The sequence below is a fragment of the Bubalus bubalis genome, chromosome 10, assembly GCF_019923935.1.
Source record: "Bubalus bubalis isolate 160015118507 breed Murrah chromosome 10, NDDB_SH_1, whole genome shotgun sequence".
NCBI classification, from domain to species: Eukaryota; Metazoa; Chordata; class Mammalia; order Artiodactyla; family Bovidae; genus Bubalus; species Bubalus bubalis.
In genome coordinates, this window is record NC_059166.1 from 31,064,458 (window position 1) to 31,083,697 (window position 19,240).

Below are 19,240 nucleotides of genomic sequence, written 5' to 3' on the forward strand. Positions count from 1 at the left end.
TAAGGAAATCAGATTATATATTATCTTGAGAAAATTTTATAATTGAACTTCTAGTATGAAAACTCTTAAATCTTAAGCTGAAGGCAATCTTTAGTCTATGTGAGTAGCTCCTGATTTCAATTCCACATTTCAAACCAAAAATCACATATGGTCATTTTAAATTTACATGAAAAAAACTAAATTTAATTAGTTTAAATTGTAACCAACATTTAAAAATATCATAATTGTTAACATTTTTGGAGTCAGGAACCTCTTTGATACCTTGATGAAAGTTATGGCCCCTTTTCTCAGATTAATGCAGATGTACACCTACATGAAATTTTGAATAAAGCTTTAGGTTGTCTCAGAGCCCTTAAAGTTCTCCTTGAACTCCCAGAGAGTCTCAAAAAAAACTCATTTAAGAGGATGCTACATGGGAAAAGTTAAGTACTTTGAGGAATAGATGGGTGAATTGTAATTTACTAAAAACATGTCAATCAAGAACCATTCCCCAGTGGTTGGCCTACATACTTTTTCTGCAGAAGACTCAAGTTAGAATGGAAAGGAATTTACCCCACAGAATCAGAAAATATGAACAACTTTTTAAAAGCCTTTATTTAAATACCTGAGTATTATTGCCCTTTACATTTGTACTCCAGGATTTTTCCTAGGTAATAAAGGCATATAGCAACAACTGGGATCATTAAAAAATTTTTTTACACTATGAATCTTCTTTTCGTATAACTGTTTATTGCTGTGGATCTCTCTCTGAGAAGCAGTTCTCTTGAGCTGGGAATAGTGAGGGGGCATGCTAAGGGTACCATCTGACTGAGTGCTGGCGCCCTGTAGGTTACTCAGAGAACACAGGAGATTGTTGACGTGGTTGTCCAAAGCAGTGTTCAAGAGAATAAAATACTATTAAGCATCTCCCCCAGTCTCATCTTTTATGTTATTAAAAATAATTGGAACTGTACTTTTATGCCTGTATCCATTAACGTATTGCAGTGGGGCCTGTGTAATGAGTATACTAGTTGTGTAAATGAGTTTTAAAATTTTTGGTTAAATAAGTAGAAATCAGCCTTTTATGGACAAATGCAAGTCACTCTATGTTTAGGGTGGTGGTCCAGAAGAGTCAAGTCTGGAGGAAGTGTGTTTTCCTCAACGCTCACAGTTAACACTTCTCACTCTCAATCCATTCATATTGAAAATGATGAGTAGTGACTGATGAGGTACAGATCAGCCAGACTCCTTTGGTTGTTATGGTTTGATATTGAGGTGTTTCACTGTATGCTTTAGTTTTTACTCATTTCCAGGAATCACTTTGCACGATGAACCTGTCGACTGGGCGGCAGCAGGAGATCATGTTAGTCTTACGTTGGTTGGAATGGATATCATCAAAATCAAGTGAGTGACAAAATGAGTTTAAGCAGCCATTGTTTTGGATATAGAACCTCAAAACACGTAAAGTTTGCAGTTCATCAGCTCAAATGAAAGAATGAGTGTTAATTCTGAATCTTCTTTGGCCAAAAACAGGCACTTGCGGAGGTATAAGAATAAGTAAAATTTACTAAAATTTAAATTAATACAAATCAGCATGTATACCTGACATGTCCTTTGAGGGAAAACTGTAGTGTGTGAAAATGATAAAAGGTTAATAATGGTGTAAAGCCACGCTTTAACCTAGAAGAGAATATTTAAAAGTCCCTAATTTACTTGATTGTTTTACTTTGTAAATGGTTTTAGAGGTATTTGCTATGTATTTAATTATTCCTCTAACTACCTACTCTCCTTTTTTGGTTTTGTTTTGTTGTTATTACAGTGTTGGCTGCATATTTTGTGTCCCCAAAGAACCCATTAAGGTTTGCACTCGTTTCAGAGCCCGAATCCTCATCTTTAATATTGAAATTCCTATCACTAAAGGATTTCCCGTAAGTTTCAAAATGTTTGTTACTGTTTTTATAAATTCACTGTAACTTTGTCCTAAGAAGTGGTAACTGTCTTTATAACTGATGATGCTATTGTTATTTCCAGCTACCATTGTATTACTCTAATCCAGAAAAACATGAAATTAGAATTTGAAAATCATGTCTTGCTTTTTATTTTGATCCATAAGTCTGGCATTTATTTTCAAAGAGGCAGTGAGAAGAAATTTAATAATCAATAGGATACAAACTGATGATAGTAAAAAAAATTCATTTAAGGAAATTAGTAGATACTTTTTTGCTGAGTTCTAAAGATTACTTCTTAGATTGAGTCTTTGTTTTTTTGAAATTTTGGAAAACACAAAAATAAAAACAATAACATTCTATAATTGCATAACCTATAAATATCTACTCTCTACATTTCAGAGTATTTTTTTTTTGTGTACATTGGTATCTGGTATATTCTGGGGATACTTGACATAAGGTAAACTTTGTGCTGAAGCTGTGAGGTTGGTTTGCAGGGTCATCATTGACTAGCACCATTTGGACATACACGTTTATGGGAAGAGGGATGGTGGTGGTGGTGTAGTCGCTAAGTTGTGTCCAACTCTGCGACCCCATAGACTGTAGCCTGTCAGGCTCCTCTGTCCATGGGATTCTCCAGGCAAGAATACTGGAGTAGGTTGCCATTTCTTTCTCCAAAATCGGATCTTACTATGGATTTATATATTATATTGATGGATCCATAAATTATGTATATATGGATCTGTATATGTATAGGTGGATCTATATATGTGTGTGTATGTATATATAGGGTTTCCATGGGGTCGCAAAGAGTCAGACATGACTGAGTGACTTTCACTCACTCACTCATGTGTGTGTGTGTATAAACCATGGATCAATATACTATATTGTTACTTATCCAGGAAAGGTCTTTGTTTTATGTGTAATTTTTTTTTTTTCAGATATTTGGGACCATGCTCTGTTTATAGTTTGGTACCTTGCTTTTGCTGTTTAACAAATGGACATTTTTCCCACTAGACTTACCTTTCTTTTCTTGATCAGCTTATATAGTACAGGTTCTCCACGACAATAAAAAGTGTTTCTCGGTGGAATTAAATGGCTTGCCTTTGAAAATGTAGACAGATCATTTTCTCCATTTGATGCATCTCTGAAATCAAAGTAAGGCAGTAATAGTAATTGACCTTTAAACTTTATTTAAATTAGTGATAGTATTTTAAAGATTGGGAATAAATTTATTTAGCTCATTTAAATCTATTTTATACCTCTGCACCTTTATTTGAGATAAATATATGCTTTGCTATAATTCTTTATAATGATTTTTTTGTAAATTTGATCTTATGAAAGAATATTTGCAAGGTATCATTTAAGCATTTTACTTTTATAATCATATTTCATTTCTCCAAGCTAAAAAAAAAAAACATAGGCAAAAGTTTCCTTCCAAATACTTGATTTTTAAATATTCAGAATTCACGTGTTGATAGGAAAGAAATTGCTATGAGTGACTTGCACTCATTCTTAGAAAGCAGCATGCCCAGTGAGGAGAAGCTGGAGAGGCTGGTTACTGTGTTTTTACTCATGCAGCAATAGTCTTTGCCAATGGAGAGGTAGAGCGCTCAGGAAGTCAGTAATTACTCTGAATAGTAATATTGTCTTCCTGTGTGCTGTAGTTTTTTTTATGAATTAAACGTTTTTCAGTGCCGCTTAATGAGATTCCACTCACATATGTTGATTCACGAATACCAGGATGAAATTTGTCTCACAAAACAATGGTCACGTTTTGTCATATAATCCATTCTCGGTGGGAAGAAACTCACAATTTTTAAAAGTTTAACTAAGAAAAGGCTTCCTGAGCAATTAAAATACCACTGTTTAGGGACTAGTTCTTTAATACATATTTTTTGTTCCTCTTGTTTATATGGTAAACTCTATATATTTAAGAAGGAAAAAACATACGAATGGATTAGACTTTATATCTTAATGTTTTGATTTTTATTTTTTTATTGTGATAAAATATTTATAATGGAAAGCTTGTCATTTTAACCGTTGTTAATACAGTCCAGTGTCATTAGAGTACACTCACCTTGTTGTGTAACCATCGACATCATCCACCCCCAGAACTTCTTCCTTATCCCAAACTCTGGACCCATTAAACAGTCACTCCTGCTATTATACTCTCTCCCATCCTCTGGAAACCACAGTTCTATTTTGTTTCTCTGTGAATTTGCCTGTTCTACATCCCTCGTGTAAGTGGAATTATACAATATTTGTCCTTTTGTGTCTGACTTGTTTCACTTAACATAATGCTTTTGAGGTTCATCCATGCTGTAGCATGTATCAGAGTTTTGTTTCTTTTTAAGACTGAATAATATTTCATTGTAAGTATATACCACTTTTTGTTTATCCATTCATCTGTTGATGGATATTTGGTCTGTTTCCATCTTTTGACAGATGTAAATGATGCTTCTATGAACATCGGCATACAAGTATCTGTTTGAGCTCCTGCTTTCAATTCTTTTGGGTATAAATCTAGGAGTGGAATTGCTTGATCATGTGGAAATTCTGTGTTTAACTCATGAGGAGCCACTAAACTTTTCCACAGCAGCTGTACCAATTTTGCATTCCTACCCAGCAGTACACAGGGGTTCTAATTTCTCCTCTGCCTCGTCAACATTTATTTTCCTTTCTTGTGCGTGGGGGGACGACTTTTTGTTTGTTGTTTATAACAGGTAAACTAATGATTTTGAAGGGTTGTATCATTGTGGTGTTTGATTTGTCTTTCCCTGATGGCTATTGATGTTGAGCATCTTTTCATTTTTTAAAAATATATTTTAGGTTTTAATTCCATATCAGTGTATCATTTGCAGATACCCTCTTCCATTCTGTGGGTTTACTTTTTACTCTTATATCCTTTGATTCACAAAAACCCTAAACTTTGCTGATGTCCAGTTTATTAACACTCTCTTTTTCTTTTTTTGCTTTACTTTTGGTGTCATATCCAAAAAGTCATTGCCAGATTCAACACTAAGAAGATTTCCCCTTCTGTTTTCTTCTAAGAGTCTCATAGTTCTAGTCCTTTTATTTAGATCTGTGCACCATTTTGAGTTAATTTTTGTATATGGTATAAAGCTTCATCTTCATTCTGTTGGATCTCGATGTCCCATTTTCCCAGCACTATTTGTTGGAAAGACTGTTCTTTTCTGTTAGTGGTTTTGGCACCATTATTGCTGCTTAACCTATTTGATACTAATTTCCTTACATGTGAAACATGAGAAATAATAGCTAATATATAAGGTCATCAGTTAATTTCAGCTTTACCGTGTATTGGGCACCACTTTGAAATAACATTGTCTGGTTTTCCTCACTTCGTGACAAGGGACCTGAGGCTGGGGGTATTGGGGGTAGAAGGGTGGGAAGGGTTACTACAGGACTTGTCCCAGCTCACATGCCTAGAAAGCATGGAGTAAGGATTCAAATTCATGTCTGCCTGACTTCAAAGCCTGTCTAAACATCCATTTAATACTTTAGTCTCATTATCCAACAATGAATAATATTACTGCTGAATGTTACACAGTTTCCCTTCCCTCGTTTTTATGATGAAATAGTTCACATTTGCTGAACATCCACTGTACCAGGCACTGTCTCTGATATTATTTCATTCTCATCATAACCATGTAAGGAAGGTTATGTAATTTACCCAGTTTCCACCATAGTGGTGGAGGAGCAATTGGAACCGCTTCCCATGACCTTACCCCTCGTGAGTTAAGGGACAGCCTGATGAGAGTGATAGGGCTTCAGGGAAGCAGCTGGAGATCCCGTGACTCCTGGCAATAGTTCCGAGGCTGATGTGATGCACTGTGAGTGCTAGAGTAGAAGGCCAGAGATGCTGCAGCCAACAACTTTTTTGTGTTACAATTCTTTTTTTAGGTGCTGTTACACTACCAAACCGTCAGTGAACCCGCTGTTATTAAAAGATTGATTAGTGTCTTAAACAAAAGCACTGGTGAAGTCACAAAGAAAAAGCCTAAGTAAGTGTTTTAATGTGTAAATAACAAACACAATATAAGTACATTTCTTACAGATGAATTCATTTGTATAATATTTCTCTTTGTGATAAGTGAATTCTCTTTATGAGAAGTCTATTTTAACTTGTTCCAGAAATCATTTTTTTAAAGGACTGGATGAAAACACAAAAACAAATAGTTAAGCTCCTATTTTAGGTAGGAATGCTTGATATAATTTCTGTTACATATGGTAGTGATGGGTGTGAATTATAAATAAAAATGTAAATATAAGTTTTTAACTATCAAGCCTGAGATACCGATGATGTAAAAATGAAGGCATTTAAAAAAATCAGTCTTACATTTTTGAAGATGAGTTTGATTTATGCCTAGCCACTTGTCCCAAATTCCAACTTGATTGTTCTTCTATACTATCTTGGTACCCCCTCGTGAGAATCATGCCCTGTGCTAAGAATACCTCAAGGAGAGAGTGACCTACACACTGTTTTTTTCCCACCTGGGAAGTGTCCTTTTTTCCTCCTTAAATTCGCCTGGTGCCTTGGGCTGAGGTGATCACAAGTCGGTCCCCTCTGATTACCGTTAGTATCTGTGTCTACGTGTGGACAATTCCCCTTTGGCTGGGATAGGCTTGGGATTTTTCAGAAGACGTGCTTCCTGAGAACCTTGAGTTTCTTACTCTAATTCAACTAAAGACTGACCACAGTTTGGCTTGGCTGGTTCAGCATTGGGGTTTTCCTTACTTCAGCCCTATGGGGAATCCCACCGAAAATCCCCTTTTTTAAGTCCTGGGGTATTCCTCCTCATTTGCACCTGTGTAAGAGGCCAAGGTGGTTAGAGGGTTAATTTAGGGTTGGTTGCAAGTAGAAGATAGAACTTCACACTACTCTAACACCCATGTTTGTTCTCCATTAGTTAGAAAAAGGAGGCTACTTACCGCCTCTTTTAAAGATAGTTCTTTATTTTTAACCTGAGTCTCTAGCTTCTAGCGTGAGCGCCTGCCATAACGTACTGAGAATTGTCATAAAACTAATCATGACTGATGTTTCTTGAGGACCACTTTTTTCTTGGTTCTGTCATAAGTGCTTTTGTGTGGTTTACATTCTCAGCTACAGTGTGAATAATTATTACTATGTTTCCCATTTTTCAGGTAAGGAAACTGAGGCTTAGATTGTATAACGTGTTCAAGATCATAAAGCTAGCAAGTGGCAGGCTCAAGATTCTAATCCAGTCAGTTTGTTCACATAAATTATATTTTTTGGCAGGAACTAGGCTGTTGGACTGAGATATAAGTGATTTGGAAAGTTCTCAATCTGATACTGACTCATCAGATCTAATCCTGAATTTTCCTCTCCCTGCTCCTGCTGCAGAGTCCTAGCTCAGTGATGCTGGCACTAGGTCTTAATATATTATCATGCTAGTTTTTCCAATCACCATATCTGTAGCTTTGTCCTTTTACTTTGCACCAACATCATTTAGGCTTTCTGCTTTTCTTCCACTTCAGGCATGTTGTAGACTCAGTTGACTTATATGGGATGGAGTCGGACTTTCTAGAACCAAGTCTAACTGCAAATTATGAATATGTTAAATGTTCACCATCCTAACAAATGGGACCTTAAGCTGAAATTGCCCAAAACCAGTATTTAGAATTTTTGGCATTCTTTTTTGGAAACCTTGGTTTATTCTATCTTTCTGTCCCTAAAGCAGTCTTTCAGAAGGGGAGTTTTTGATTGCTGTCCTCTAGCCTTCAAGAATACATCAAAATTGAATTAGAGAATGTTTCAAAATGTCCCCTTTGGGTTCTTCTTCTTTTAGTAAGCTGGTGGGGCCCATGCACAAGGATTTTTATTTGTTTGCTTATTTGTGTGGAGCTGTTTATGGTCAGGCCCATGCCTCATCTGCCTTCATTTCCTACAAACAGCATGTTGTGGGAAAATCTTATGTGTTTTTATCTTGAACCTCTGTTAAAGAACCACTCTTCCCAGGTGAGAAAAGAGAGAATAGGGAAGGAGAGAGAACGCTCAGGTAGTGTGTTGGCACTAGGAAAGTGTCCTCTTTAAAGATAACTTTTTAACACATAATCTACCAATTAGGACTTTACTGGGGAAGACATAGGACATTGCATTCCACTTTTAAAATGCAAATGCATCATTTTCTTTAATTTCATGAGGAAATGAAAGAGAAGGCTTTTGTGCAGAGGTCCTGAGCATTTTAGAGTATAGGATCCTTGAAGGGGTAGAGAGTTGTATTTGGAGGATTGTTTATAAAAAATATGTGTATATGTATGTATGTGTGTATATATATGTGCATACACATGTATGAACTAGCTAATAATTCTTAAATCTAGAACTACTCTTCTCATTTTTTTCAACTAACCACCCCAAATTTAAAAGCATATATTTTCATTTAAAGAAAATCCCTTTTTTCTTTTTAAGTTTTTTAAAAAACTAAGTTGATTTATAGATGGAATGTGAAATGTTTATTTTGCAGGTTTGAATTACATTTTTTACCTCTATTAGATACCCATTGGTTTATTTTATTTTATTTTTCATGATAGATTGTTGACCAAAGGCCAGAATGCATTAGTGGAGCTACAGACACAAAGACCAGTGGCTCTTGAGCTGTACAAAGACTTTAAAGAGCTGGGGAGATTTATGCTGCGCTACAGCGGTTCTACCATAGCTGCTGGTGTAGTGACTGAGGTATTTTAAAGTGACTGATTATGTGTCCATGGTTATTATGTCTTTTCTTTTTCTACTTTTTAAGAATGATTCCTGAGATTTTATGGCCTAAGGGGAACAGTTATGATATATTAGAACAGCATTTTAAAAATTATATTAAAAATTAAAAGAATGATGAGAAGAAAATATTTGGTCTTAGATCTTCTCATAATAAGACTTCCAGATTGTCTTCTCCACCAGTAAAATTATTGCTCAATATTAAAGGAAATCCATTGAAAAATAGATCTGTAAGTATGCAATACAAATCATGAAAATATAGACTTTAAGAGTCAGTTAATTGGGGGTAGTGGTTTTGTTTAACAGAAGCACCCTCCTTACTTTTTTCTTTAAATAACTAGCTCTTAATGCATTCATTCAGGAAGTTCAGTTAACATACCAGTAGTGTTTCTGAAACATACCTAATCTGTAAGGATAAGGTAAGGTACAGCTGAGTTTTGGAGAAGATAGCCAGAAATGAACCAGAATTTCATTAACTTTAATTTTCTTCCACAGTATGATATGTTAATATAGATCTTATGAATATGAGCGTGCCTCATTTTATTACACTTTGAAGATATTGCATTCTTTTAGAAATAAAGGTTTATGGCAACTTTGCCTCAAGCAAGTCTATAGGCACAATTTTCCCAACAGCATTTGCTCACTTCATGTCTCTGTTTCACATTTTGGTAATTCTTGAGATGTTTCAGACTTTTGCATTATTTGTTATCTTTGTTGAGCTTCCCTGGTGGCTCAGATGGTTAAGAATCTGCCTTAATGCAGGAGACCTGAATTCAATCCCTGGGTTGGGAAGATCCTCTGGAGAAGGAAATGGCCACCCACTCCAATATTCTTGCCTGGAGAATTCCATGGACAGACAAGCCTGGTGGGCTGCAGTCCATGGAATCACAAAGAGTTGGACACAACAGTGACTTCAACACTCACTCGCATTATATTTGTTATGGGTACCTGTGATCAGTAATCTTTGATGTTGCTGTTACAAAAAAAAAATATGACTCACCCAAGGCTCAGTTGATGATTAGCAATTTTTAGCAATGAAGTGTTTTTAAGTTAAGGTATGTAGATTTTTTTTTTTAACATAATGCTATTACACTCTTAATAGACTATAACATAGTATAAATGTAACTTTTCTATGCAGTGGGAAACCAAAAAAAATTCCCATGACTCACTTTATTGTGATTCTCACTTTATTGAAGTGGTCTGAGATCAAACCCACAATATCTCTGAGGTACGCATGTATTTTTAAAAGGGGCTTCATTACTTCATATGATTGTTTTCTGCATAAAAATTACTCACCTCATTTAACTGGATGGATACTTTTGACATGGGATTCATGTTGCATCAAAATTCAGTTATACATACCTGTGTCAGATAGAAGGCTCTGGAGTTAAACATAAGCCCAAGTTGAGTTATTGCTGTACTAATTCCTAGCTGCAGAAGCATAGCATTTCTCCTGTCATTGATTCATCTATGAAAACAGGGTAATAGAATCTACTTTCTGGAGTTGTGAAATGAAATGATCTGTATAAAGCACTTGGCACAGTGATTGGCATTTAGAAAGAATTCAGTAAATGTTACCTAATATCGTTGTCATTTAATTTGTCAAAACATTCTTTATAAAAGAGCATTCTAAAAATAAGGTGGAGTTTCTTGTAAAAAATAATGGAGAGATAGAAAATCTCAAATAACATGACTAGGAAAGGAGAAAAGTTGCAGGAAAAACAAAAGTTCTATCTGTAATAATAGAATAATAGTAATAGTATAATAATAATAGTAATAATGATTACTCCACTGCCATTTTCCTTTTGTTTTGTTGTTGGTGGTTCCTTTTGTGTAATGTGATTGGTTAAATTATAGCAAATACTTTTTTTTCTTTTACAGATAAAAGATTGATGGGTCAGAATTTCTACCATGTTTCTAAATGTAATGAGATAGTTAACCTCTGTTTTGAAAGAATCCAGTTACTCAGTTAAAGCAACAATGTGCAATTGATATTTTTTTTAAAGTGAGAGAGAAAATTAAAGCTATGATCAACCACAAAGAAGTATTCATCAGCCCTACAAAAATTTCAAGTTGCCAACTGACAAAGAAAGGCTAATACTGCACTTTGATTTTAAAAACTAGCTTTTTCCTTTGAAATATTAGTAATGGATTTACCTTACTGAGATTTATGGAAGCCATCAGAAGTATGTTAGAAGACATTGAATCATCATGAAGTGAACTCTACTTTCAGCCAAACTACAAATGTTTACAGTTTTCTCTTCTGATTTCAACTCTACAAGACATGTTTTTAAGGACAAATAGCTAAAATGGATTATTGAGGTAGTTAATATTTGAACTGAATAGTTTTTTAGTTAACTCTAAGAAAAGATTTGTTGAAGGTTATAATTAAGGTATTTGGTGTTGAGCATAAGAGTATTCTTCCTTCAGCAAGCAACCATTTGAAAGCTTAGTTTGGAATTAGTTCCTTTGGTAACAGAAATAATATTTAAGATGTAAAGCTAGCTAATAAAATGTCTTAGTTTAAGCATAACAACAAAACGTGTTCTGGTTTCATTGATGTTTATGAGATTTCCAAGTAGGGCTTGGGTTTCATGGGGATCTTTTTTGCCTATGAGTTTCCCGACTCTTTCATGTGAATTCTTGCTTTTTATCCTAACAGAGCAAATTTAATCTCATCCATTTCTAACCATAACTTTATTTTTCCCATTCTCACTTCCATAATTCCATGTATAATGACTTCATCTTGTATATATTATAGATCATAAGTCCCCTATGAGTAAGAGTCATGTTTTTCTTTAAAGTTTGAGCAGACTCCAAGATATATTTAGTGAGCAAGTATTCATTGAGCTCCCTCCTGGGTACAATTGCTTTGGAGTACATTTTGTCCTCAGCTGAGCCTGGGACCCTGATCTGATGGACCATATGATAGAATTTTTTTTTTTACTGGGAAATGATGTAATTTGTATATCGATGGCTTACCATATTCAATAGCATTTCTTCTTAATTGAAGAGTAAGTCTGGTAAGATGTACAGACCATAAATGTGCTGCTTGTGGACCATCATAAGATGGGCACAATTTTTTACTGAAAAATATATGTGTAGCTGTGACGAGAGTAAACTTAACTAAGGCAAGAAAGTGTTTTGTTTATACACTATGTTAATCAGAAATTTAACAGATACATCTGACAGAATGGCTCAGCAGGTAAAGCATCTGCCTGCAATGTAGGAGACACCAGAGACATGGGTTTGATCCCTGGGTTGGAAAGATCCCCTAGAGAAGGAAATTTCTATCCACTCCAGTATTCTTGCCTGAAAAATCCCATGACAGAGAAACGTGGCAAGCTACAGTCCAAAGGGTCGCAAAGAGTCAGACAACTGAGTGACTAAGCACACTATGGATAATCTGATGGAAACCTGACTTTAAGTGAATCAAGCAAAAAAGAAAGACTAGCAGAGCCCTGGTTTTTCAGCAGTAGCCCTGGCTTTCAGCCCTGGCCTTGCTTGAGTCACAGAGTCATACAAAAACTTATATGTACTCTCCCTTTTCCAGTGTGGGTTTTACCCACAGACTCCATACGGAACCCCTGTAGTTCCACATTTAGATCCTCAGACCCTCCATCAAGCACACAGACAGGCTAAAACATGTCTTTTCCAGAAGGCCTAAAAACATCTTACCATTGACTGTAATTATGTTTAATTTCTTTCCTTGGAGCATCCTTTGGATATGATGTAAATCTCATCCAAAGCACATAGCTGAAGATTGTGGAAGGGATGGAAGGAAATTCAGGATGCTATGAGGAAGGGGAAATGGATTGGGGAGCGGGGGGAGGGGTGGGATGCAAAAACAGACATCCGCTCTGTATCATAGATAAGGGCACGATAGTATAGCATTAAGATTTTTAAGTAAGAATTTAGCATAAAACAATCGTAACGGTAGTAGAAATGAGTTTATTTCTTCATTCAGTTGTGATAGAGTGATCCTTTTATTTACATTATGTTTATATGAATTGTTGAGGGGGTGGTGATATTAAGAGGACCCACTGTGGCAGGTTAGTGACAGGGTGTCCAGCAAGCATGCTCAAGCTTGGTTTGGTCTGAAATCCTTCCCCTGAGATTTACCCATACAAAATAGTATGTTCATTTTGGGTCATTTTGCTTCAGGTACTTCTTGTCTCTGCTTCTCCTTCCTATTTATGGTCACTCTTTCTTCACATAAGTGGCTTTATCCTCTTATCTCAACTCTTCATGGGTCTCCACTGGATCAGTTGCCTGTTTGGTAACTGGGCTTGAAAAGATTTTGGATCCACAGTTTGACTTGATAGTGTTTTTCCACATGTTCATTCTTGAATTTTAGAAACTCGAATATTGGTTTAGAAAACAACTTATGGACATAGTCCTTTTTTTCTCCTGTGAATACACAAACTAGTAATTTTAACCATTGCTAAAATGTAATCATTCACTCTGGAAAATTTGGAAAATAAAGAAAAGTAGAAGGAAGAATAAAATTGACTCATAGTTGCTACTGCTACTGCTAAGTCGCTTCAGTTGTGTCCGACTCTGTGCGACCCCATAGATGGCAGCCCACCAGGCTCTGCTGTCCCTGGGATTCTCCAGGCAAGAACACTGGAGAGGGTTGCCATTTCCTTCTCCAGTGCATGAAAGTGAAAGTGAAGTCGCTCAGTCGTGTCTGACTCTTCGAGACCCCATGGACTGCAGCCTACCAGGCTCCTCCTTCCATGGGATTTTCCAGGCAAGAGTACTGGAGTGGGGTGCCATTGCCTTCTCCATAAGTATTGCCTAAATATTACTGCTGCTAACGTTTTGATGTATTTCTTTTCTGTCTCTCATGCATACTTTTTTTGGAGTTGTGATCATTAGTCAGGCTCTTTTCATTTTATAACGTAATCAGGATATTTTTTTTGATAGAAATATAACTTTAAAAATTATTTAAAAATATAAAATTACAAACATCAATGTATAGGAGTTAGTCAAGATTATGGTCTTGTTCAGTTACTAAGTCGTGTCTGATTCTTTGCAACCTCATAGACTGTAGCATGCCAGGCTCCTCTGTTCTCCACTATCTCCCAGAGTTTGCTCAAATTCATGTGCGTTCAGTTGCTAAGGCTATCTAACTATCTCATCCTCTGCCACCCCCTTCTTCACTCAGTCTTTCCCAACATCAGGGTCTTTTCCAGTGAGGAAGCTCTTCACATCAGGTGGCCAAAGTATTGGAGCTTCAGCAACAGTCAAGAGTTATAAAAAGCTTCTAGATAAGAATACTCAATAAAAATTACTGGGTCACTGTTTTCCAACTTCCCTCTAAAACATCCAGAAAAATCTGTAAATACAAAAACATTCCTTCTTTCCTCCCTGGTGTGAGTTTGCCTTATTCCAGGCACAGAAGAGAGCTCTGCAGCTTAGGTCTTTGTGGGGCTGACAGTTCAGCCAGGGGGTCTTGGTACTACAAACTGCAAGTGAGAATTAATGTATGAAGGCATTTAGGAGGAATGCACCCTAAGGACAATGCAGGAGGGACTAGGTGAAGAGGGGAGTCCGTTAACATTGAAGTAAGATTGTACTTAACATAAGAGAGCCTCTTGTGTTAAAGTAATCCCAACCCGTAAATCACAATCTATGACCAGTTCAGAATTAGTGGAGGGAAACAGGTCATGTTTTGCATTGGCAAAATCATCCAAGAATGCAGCTTTTAGACACACAGCAGCAACTTAGGATCCCACCAACACTGAAAACCATCCTTTAGAACCCACCCACCTCCAGGAACAAGAGCCACGCCAGTGAGAATCTTAACAGTGGGGCCACAGCCGGCACAAGTCAGCAGAACCACCCTGATGTGATGGACGGTCCAAGTGGCAAGACGAGGAGGCCAGCAATGACCCTCGTTGAAGATACTTAAAGCCCTTCTTAGAGGGCCCAGGATCTTACTGGCAGAGCAAAAGTAGAATGGATCAAGTAATTTACAGCCGGGTTCTTTGAAAATTCCAAAGGTATTCAGAACTTTTAAAAGGAAAAATATATAGACTCACTAGGGATGAGATGAACCATGTAACCATATATGATAATAATTAATCAGAGCACTGTGGAACATTAGGTCCTGATCCTGTGTTCCAGCTCATCGCCCCTTTCTCAGGGAGCCCCTGGCCTCTGACTAGTGTAAGGAAGATGGGTTACTATTAATATGTGCTTCCATGGGACCTGTCTCTCAGGATACTTTCAGGGTTCAATTGTATATTGGTTTGTATGATTAGTTATTGTCTTCTCCTTCCACTGAAAGGTAAGTTCCAAGAGGAAAGAGACCTGTTTTCCTTCTGATTCTGTTTCAGCAACTAGTGTGGTGCTGCTTATGTGCAATTGTTAAATGAATTAAAAGAATTTATCCTGGTGGTAATGTTGTCAGTGATTCTCATTTCTTTGCATCTGTATTGTCAGAGGATTACAAGCTTTTATTTCTATTATAATGCTGTGTATGAAGGGGCTATTTTTATATAGTGAAGGAAAAAGAAAATCTGTTAGAAGCAAACTTTAAAGCTGCTCTTGTCTGCCATCTTGCCTGGTGAACCACAGCCCAAATTTGATGTCTTTCCTAAACTGGGGTGACCCTCTTGAGCCTGGAAGATTCTAATGTGCTTTGCATTTCAGAAAGGTAATAATGAGCAATCAACTGGCTGCTGAGGATTCTCCTAGCTCTCAGGTGGACTGTGAGATGGGGTGGGTAACTGACACGTTAGTACTTTTCAATTCTGGGCTTGGGTATATTTCTATTTAAAGATGGTTCAAAAATCATGCTTAATATGTAACAGACCTGCAGTTAAAATCTGTAGTAACTGAGCACATGCAGACAAAAACCTTTCAGGTGGATTGCAGGACCCAAAAGTTTTCTTTCAGTAACTGGTACACGGTGTCTATAAGATGTAAGGAGATATTGATGAGTTGAGAAAAGGATCAGGACAGGTTAGAAGAGACTACATGGAGCCTAAATCATAATAGTAAAATTTAAATATTCAACGAAGGCTGTAAAATAGATAACAGTTGCAGGAAAATTGACAGTACAGAAGTTGTCCTTGAAAACCACTCCTAGAATGCAGATAGTGAAAATAATGAACAGGGAAACCCAAGATTGCACCATATTTTATGTAAAACATCACAAAAGAATTACAACCAGATTAAACAAGCCTTGGGAACAATACAAAATTCTCCCAAAATTCATCTTCAAAGAAACAAAAAATTAGCCTTAGATTTTCCTACAATACTAAATTCCAAAATAAAGGACACAGAAGCTGAATACATAAAACTAAAGGGACTGTAACCTCCACATTGATTATTCAGCTATGACATTATTTATAGGTTCAGGTAAGAATCTCAAAAGATGTCCTGGGAGAGGGATGAGGGATTGGGGAGGCAGGATTTAAAATGCTGAGATCATAAAGAAGTACCTCACAACTTAGATTGGGGATATTATGGTAGACAATTCCTTAGCAAGCATGTGTTGATGCCCATCATTTATGGATGTCATCAAAGGCCACAGGACACAACTATACTCAAAATTATTTTACTGACACTTGTCACAGAGACCACACGCTATGGAGTCTAGGTACTTCACAATAAGAATGTGTAAATAACTGAGCACATGTAGGTAATTAGGAGGGAGGGCTCAAGTGAACAATGGTTTCTTCTGGGTTGGGCACTGTCAGAAAGTGGAGAGTAATTCTGTAGTTGATCAACTTGCATCAAGGAGTAGAAGAAAGGAACAAGGTAAAGCAGCAGCAGTCATCCACGTTAGCCACAAGAGGGCGTTAATCTATTCAGGCGTGGCTGCTGCTGCTGCGTCGCTTCAGTCGTGTCCGACTCTGTGCGACCTCATAGACGGCAGCCCACCAGGCTCCCCCGTCCCTGGGATTCTCCAGGCAAGAACACTGGAGTGGGTTGCCATCTCCTTCTCCAATGCATGAAAGTGAAAGTGAAAGTGAAGTCGCTCAGTCATGTCCGACTCTTAGCGACCCCATGGACTGCAGCCCACCAGCAGGCGTGTCTAGTGTTGGTTAACTCACTTCATCAGGAGCGCAGAATAACCTTGTCTGATGTCAGAGATTTAAGAATTAGCAGTGTCCAATAGGAGAACACCATGGCCCAGCTGTGAGTGCCAGGTCAGCTTTTAGCTTTCAGAAGATCCCACTTCTCTTATATTGAAACCACTTAAATTAATAGTGAAATAAATGAAATAAATATGATAACACTGTTTACAAAAGCCAAGACATGGAAACAACCTAAATGCCCATCGAGTAATGAATGAATAAAGATGTGGTATGCACACATGATGGAATATCACTCCACCATAGAAAAGAGTGAAATAATGCCCTTTGCAGCAATACGGATGGACCTAGAGATGAGTGAAGTATTAAATAAGACAGCAAAAGACAAATACCATATAATATCACTCATGTGAAATCTAAAAAAGTGATACAAATGAATTTATTTACAAACAGATCCACAAAACAAACTTAAGGGAAAGGGGGGGAGGGATGAATTGGAAATTAACAGATACACACTTCAGTTCAGTCGCTCAGTTGTGCCCGACTCTTTGTGACCCCATGGACTGCAGCACGCCAGGCCTCCATGTCCATCACCAACTCCCAGAGTTCATCCAAACTCATGTCCATTGAGTCAGTGATGCCATCCAACCATCTCATCCTCTATTGTCCCCTTCTCCTGCCTTCAATCTTTCCCAGCATCAGGGTCTTTTCCAATGAGTCAGCTCTTCAAATCAGGTGGCCAAAGTACTGGAGCTTCAGCTTCAACATCAGTCCTTCCAGTGAATATTCAGGACTGATTTCCTTTAGGATGGACTGGTTAGATCTCCTTGCAGTCCAAGGGACTCTCAAGAGTCTTCAACACCACATTTCAAAAGCATCAATTCTTCAGCGCTCAGCTTTCTTTATAGTCCAACTCTCAGTAGTTATCCATACATAACTACTGGAAAAACCATAGCCTTGACTAGCCAGACCTTTGTTGGCAAAGTAATATCTCTGCTTTCTAATATGCTGTCTAGGTTGGTCATAACTTTCCTTCCAAGGAGTAAGCGCTTTTTAATTTCATGGCTGCAGTCACAATTTGCAATGATTTTGGAGCCCCCCAAAATAAAGTCTGTCACTGGTTCCACTGTTTCTCCATCTATTTGCCATGAAGTGATGGGACCGGATGCCCTGATCTTAGTTTTCTGAATGTTGAGCTTTAAGCCAACTTTTTCACTCTCCTCTTTCACTTTAATCAAGAGGTTCTTGAGTTCTTCTTCACTTTCTGCCATAATGGTTGTATCTGAGGTTATTGATATTTCTCCCAGCAATCTTGATTCCAGCTTGTGCTTCTTCCAGCCCAGCGTTTCTCATGATGTACACTGCATATAAGTTAAATAAGCAGGGTGACAATATACAGCCTTGACATACTCCGTTTCCTGTTTGGAACCAGTCTGTTGTTCCATGTCCAGTTCTAACTGTTGCTTCCTGACCTGCATACAGATTTCTCAAGAGTCAGGTCAGGTGGTCTGGTATTCCCATCTCTTTCAGAATTTTCCAGAGATGGTTGTGATCAAAGGCTTTGGCATAGTCAATAAAGCAGAAATAGATGTTTTTCTGGAACTCTCTTGCTTTTTCGATGATCCAGTGGATGTTGGCAATTTGATCATAATGGGCTTCCCACATGGCGCTAGTGGTAAAGAACCTGCCTGCCAATGCAGGAGATGCAAGAGACTTGAGAGACACAGGTTCCATCCCTGGGTTGGGAAGATCCCCTGGAGGAGGGCATGGCAACCCATTCTAGTGTTCTTGCCTGGAGAATCCCATATACAAGAGGGGTGGTCCATGGTCCATAGGGTCGCAAAGAGTCAGAAACAACTGAAGCTACTTAGCAGCAAATATAAAATAGATAAGCAGCAAGGTCATGCTGTGTAGCCCAGAGAACTCTATTCAGTATGTTATAATAATCTATAAGGGAAAATAATCTTAAAAAGAGTATACATCTGAAACTACCACAACGTCGTAAAGCAACTCTACTTCAACATAAAAAGAAACTGTTTGGGGGCTTCCCTGGCACTACAATGAATAAGAATCTGCCTGCCAATGCAGGGGACATGGGCTTGATCCCTGGTTGCGGAAGATTCCACATGCCGTGGGGAACTAAGGCTGAGAGCTGCAACTACTGTAGCACGTGTGCCTAGAGCCTGTGCTCCGTGATGGGAGAAGCCACTGATGCCAGAAGCCAATGCACTGCAACGAGAGAAAGCCTGCATGCAGCAACCAAGACCCAGCAACCAAAAATCAAATAAATAAAATAAGTAAGAAAAATGTCATATTAGAAAAATAAAAAAACTCTTCTCCAGGCGGCTTGGCAACATAGCTCCTCTTAGTTTCTCACATTCCCTGCTCAACAGTGACATGTAGCATCTTTTCACACCCTCATTAGCCTGCTCTGTTCCCTTTGCTGTGAATTGCTTTTTCCTTTCCTTTGCTTGGGGCTTCTCTGGTGGCTCAGAAGGTAAAGGATCTGC

At 37.6% G+C, this 19,240-nt stretch overlaps 1 protein-coding gene across 3 annotated transcripts in view; it reads left to right on the top strand.

Moving 5' to 3' along the window:
• HBS1L (HBS1 like translational GTPase) overlaps positions 1–11,220 on the top strand; it is an 87,155-nt gene extending 75,935 nt beyond the window's left edge. For 2 of the 3 annotated variants that reach the window (XM_006059276.4, XM_044924204.1), the window contains 5 exons: positions 1,293–1,383; positions 1,799–1,907; positions 5,850–5,950; positions 8,499–8,643; positions 10,561–11,220. In XM_006059276.4, the coding sequence (XP_006059338.1) occupies positions 1,293–1,383; positions 1,799–1,907; positions 5,850–5,950; positions 8,499–8,643; positions 10,561–10,572 (458 nt within the window). In that variant the 3' untranslated portion in view covers positions 10,573–11,220. Of the gene's footprint in view, positions 1–1,275; positions 1,384–1,798; positions 1,908–5,849; positions 5,951–8,498; positions 8,644–10,560 lie in introns of those variants that run through there. The other variant, XM_025294500.3, reaches the window with a different exon arrangement.
• The last annotated feature ends 8,020 nt before the right edge of the window (positions 11,221–19,240 follow it).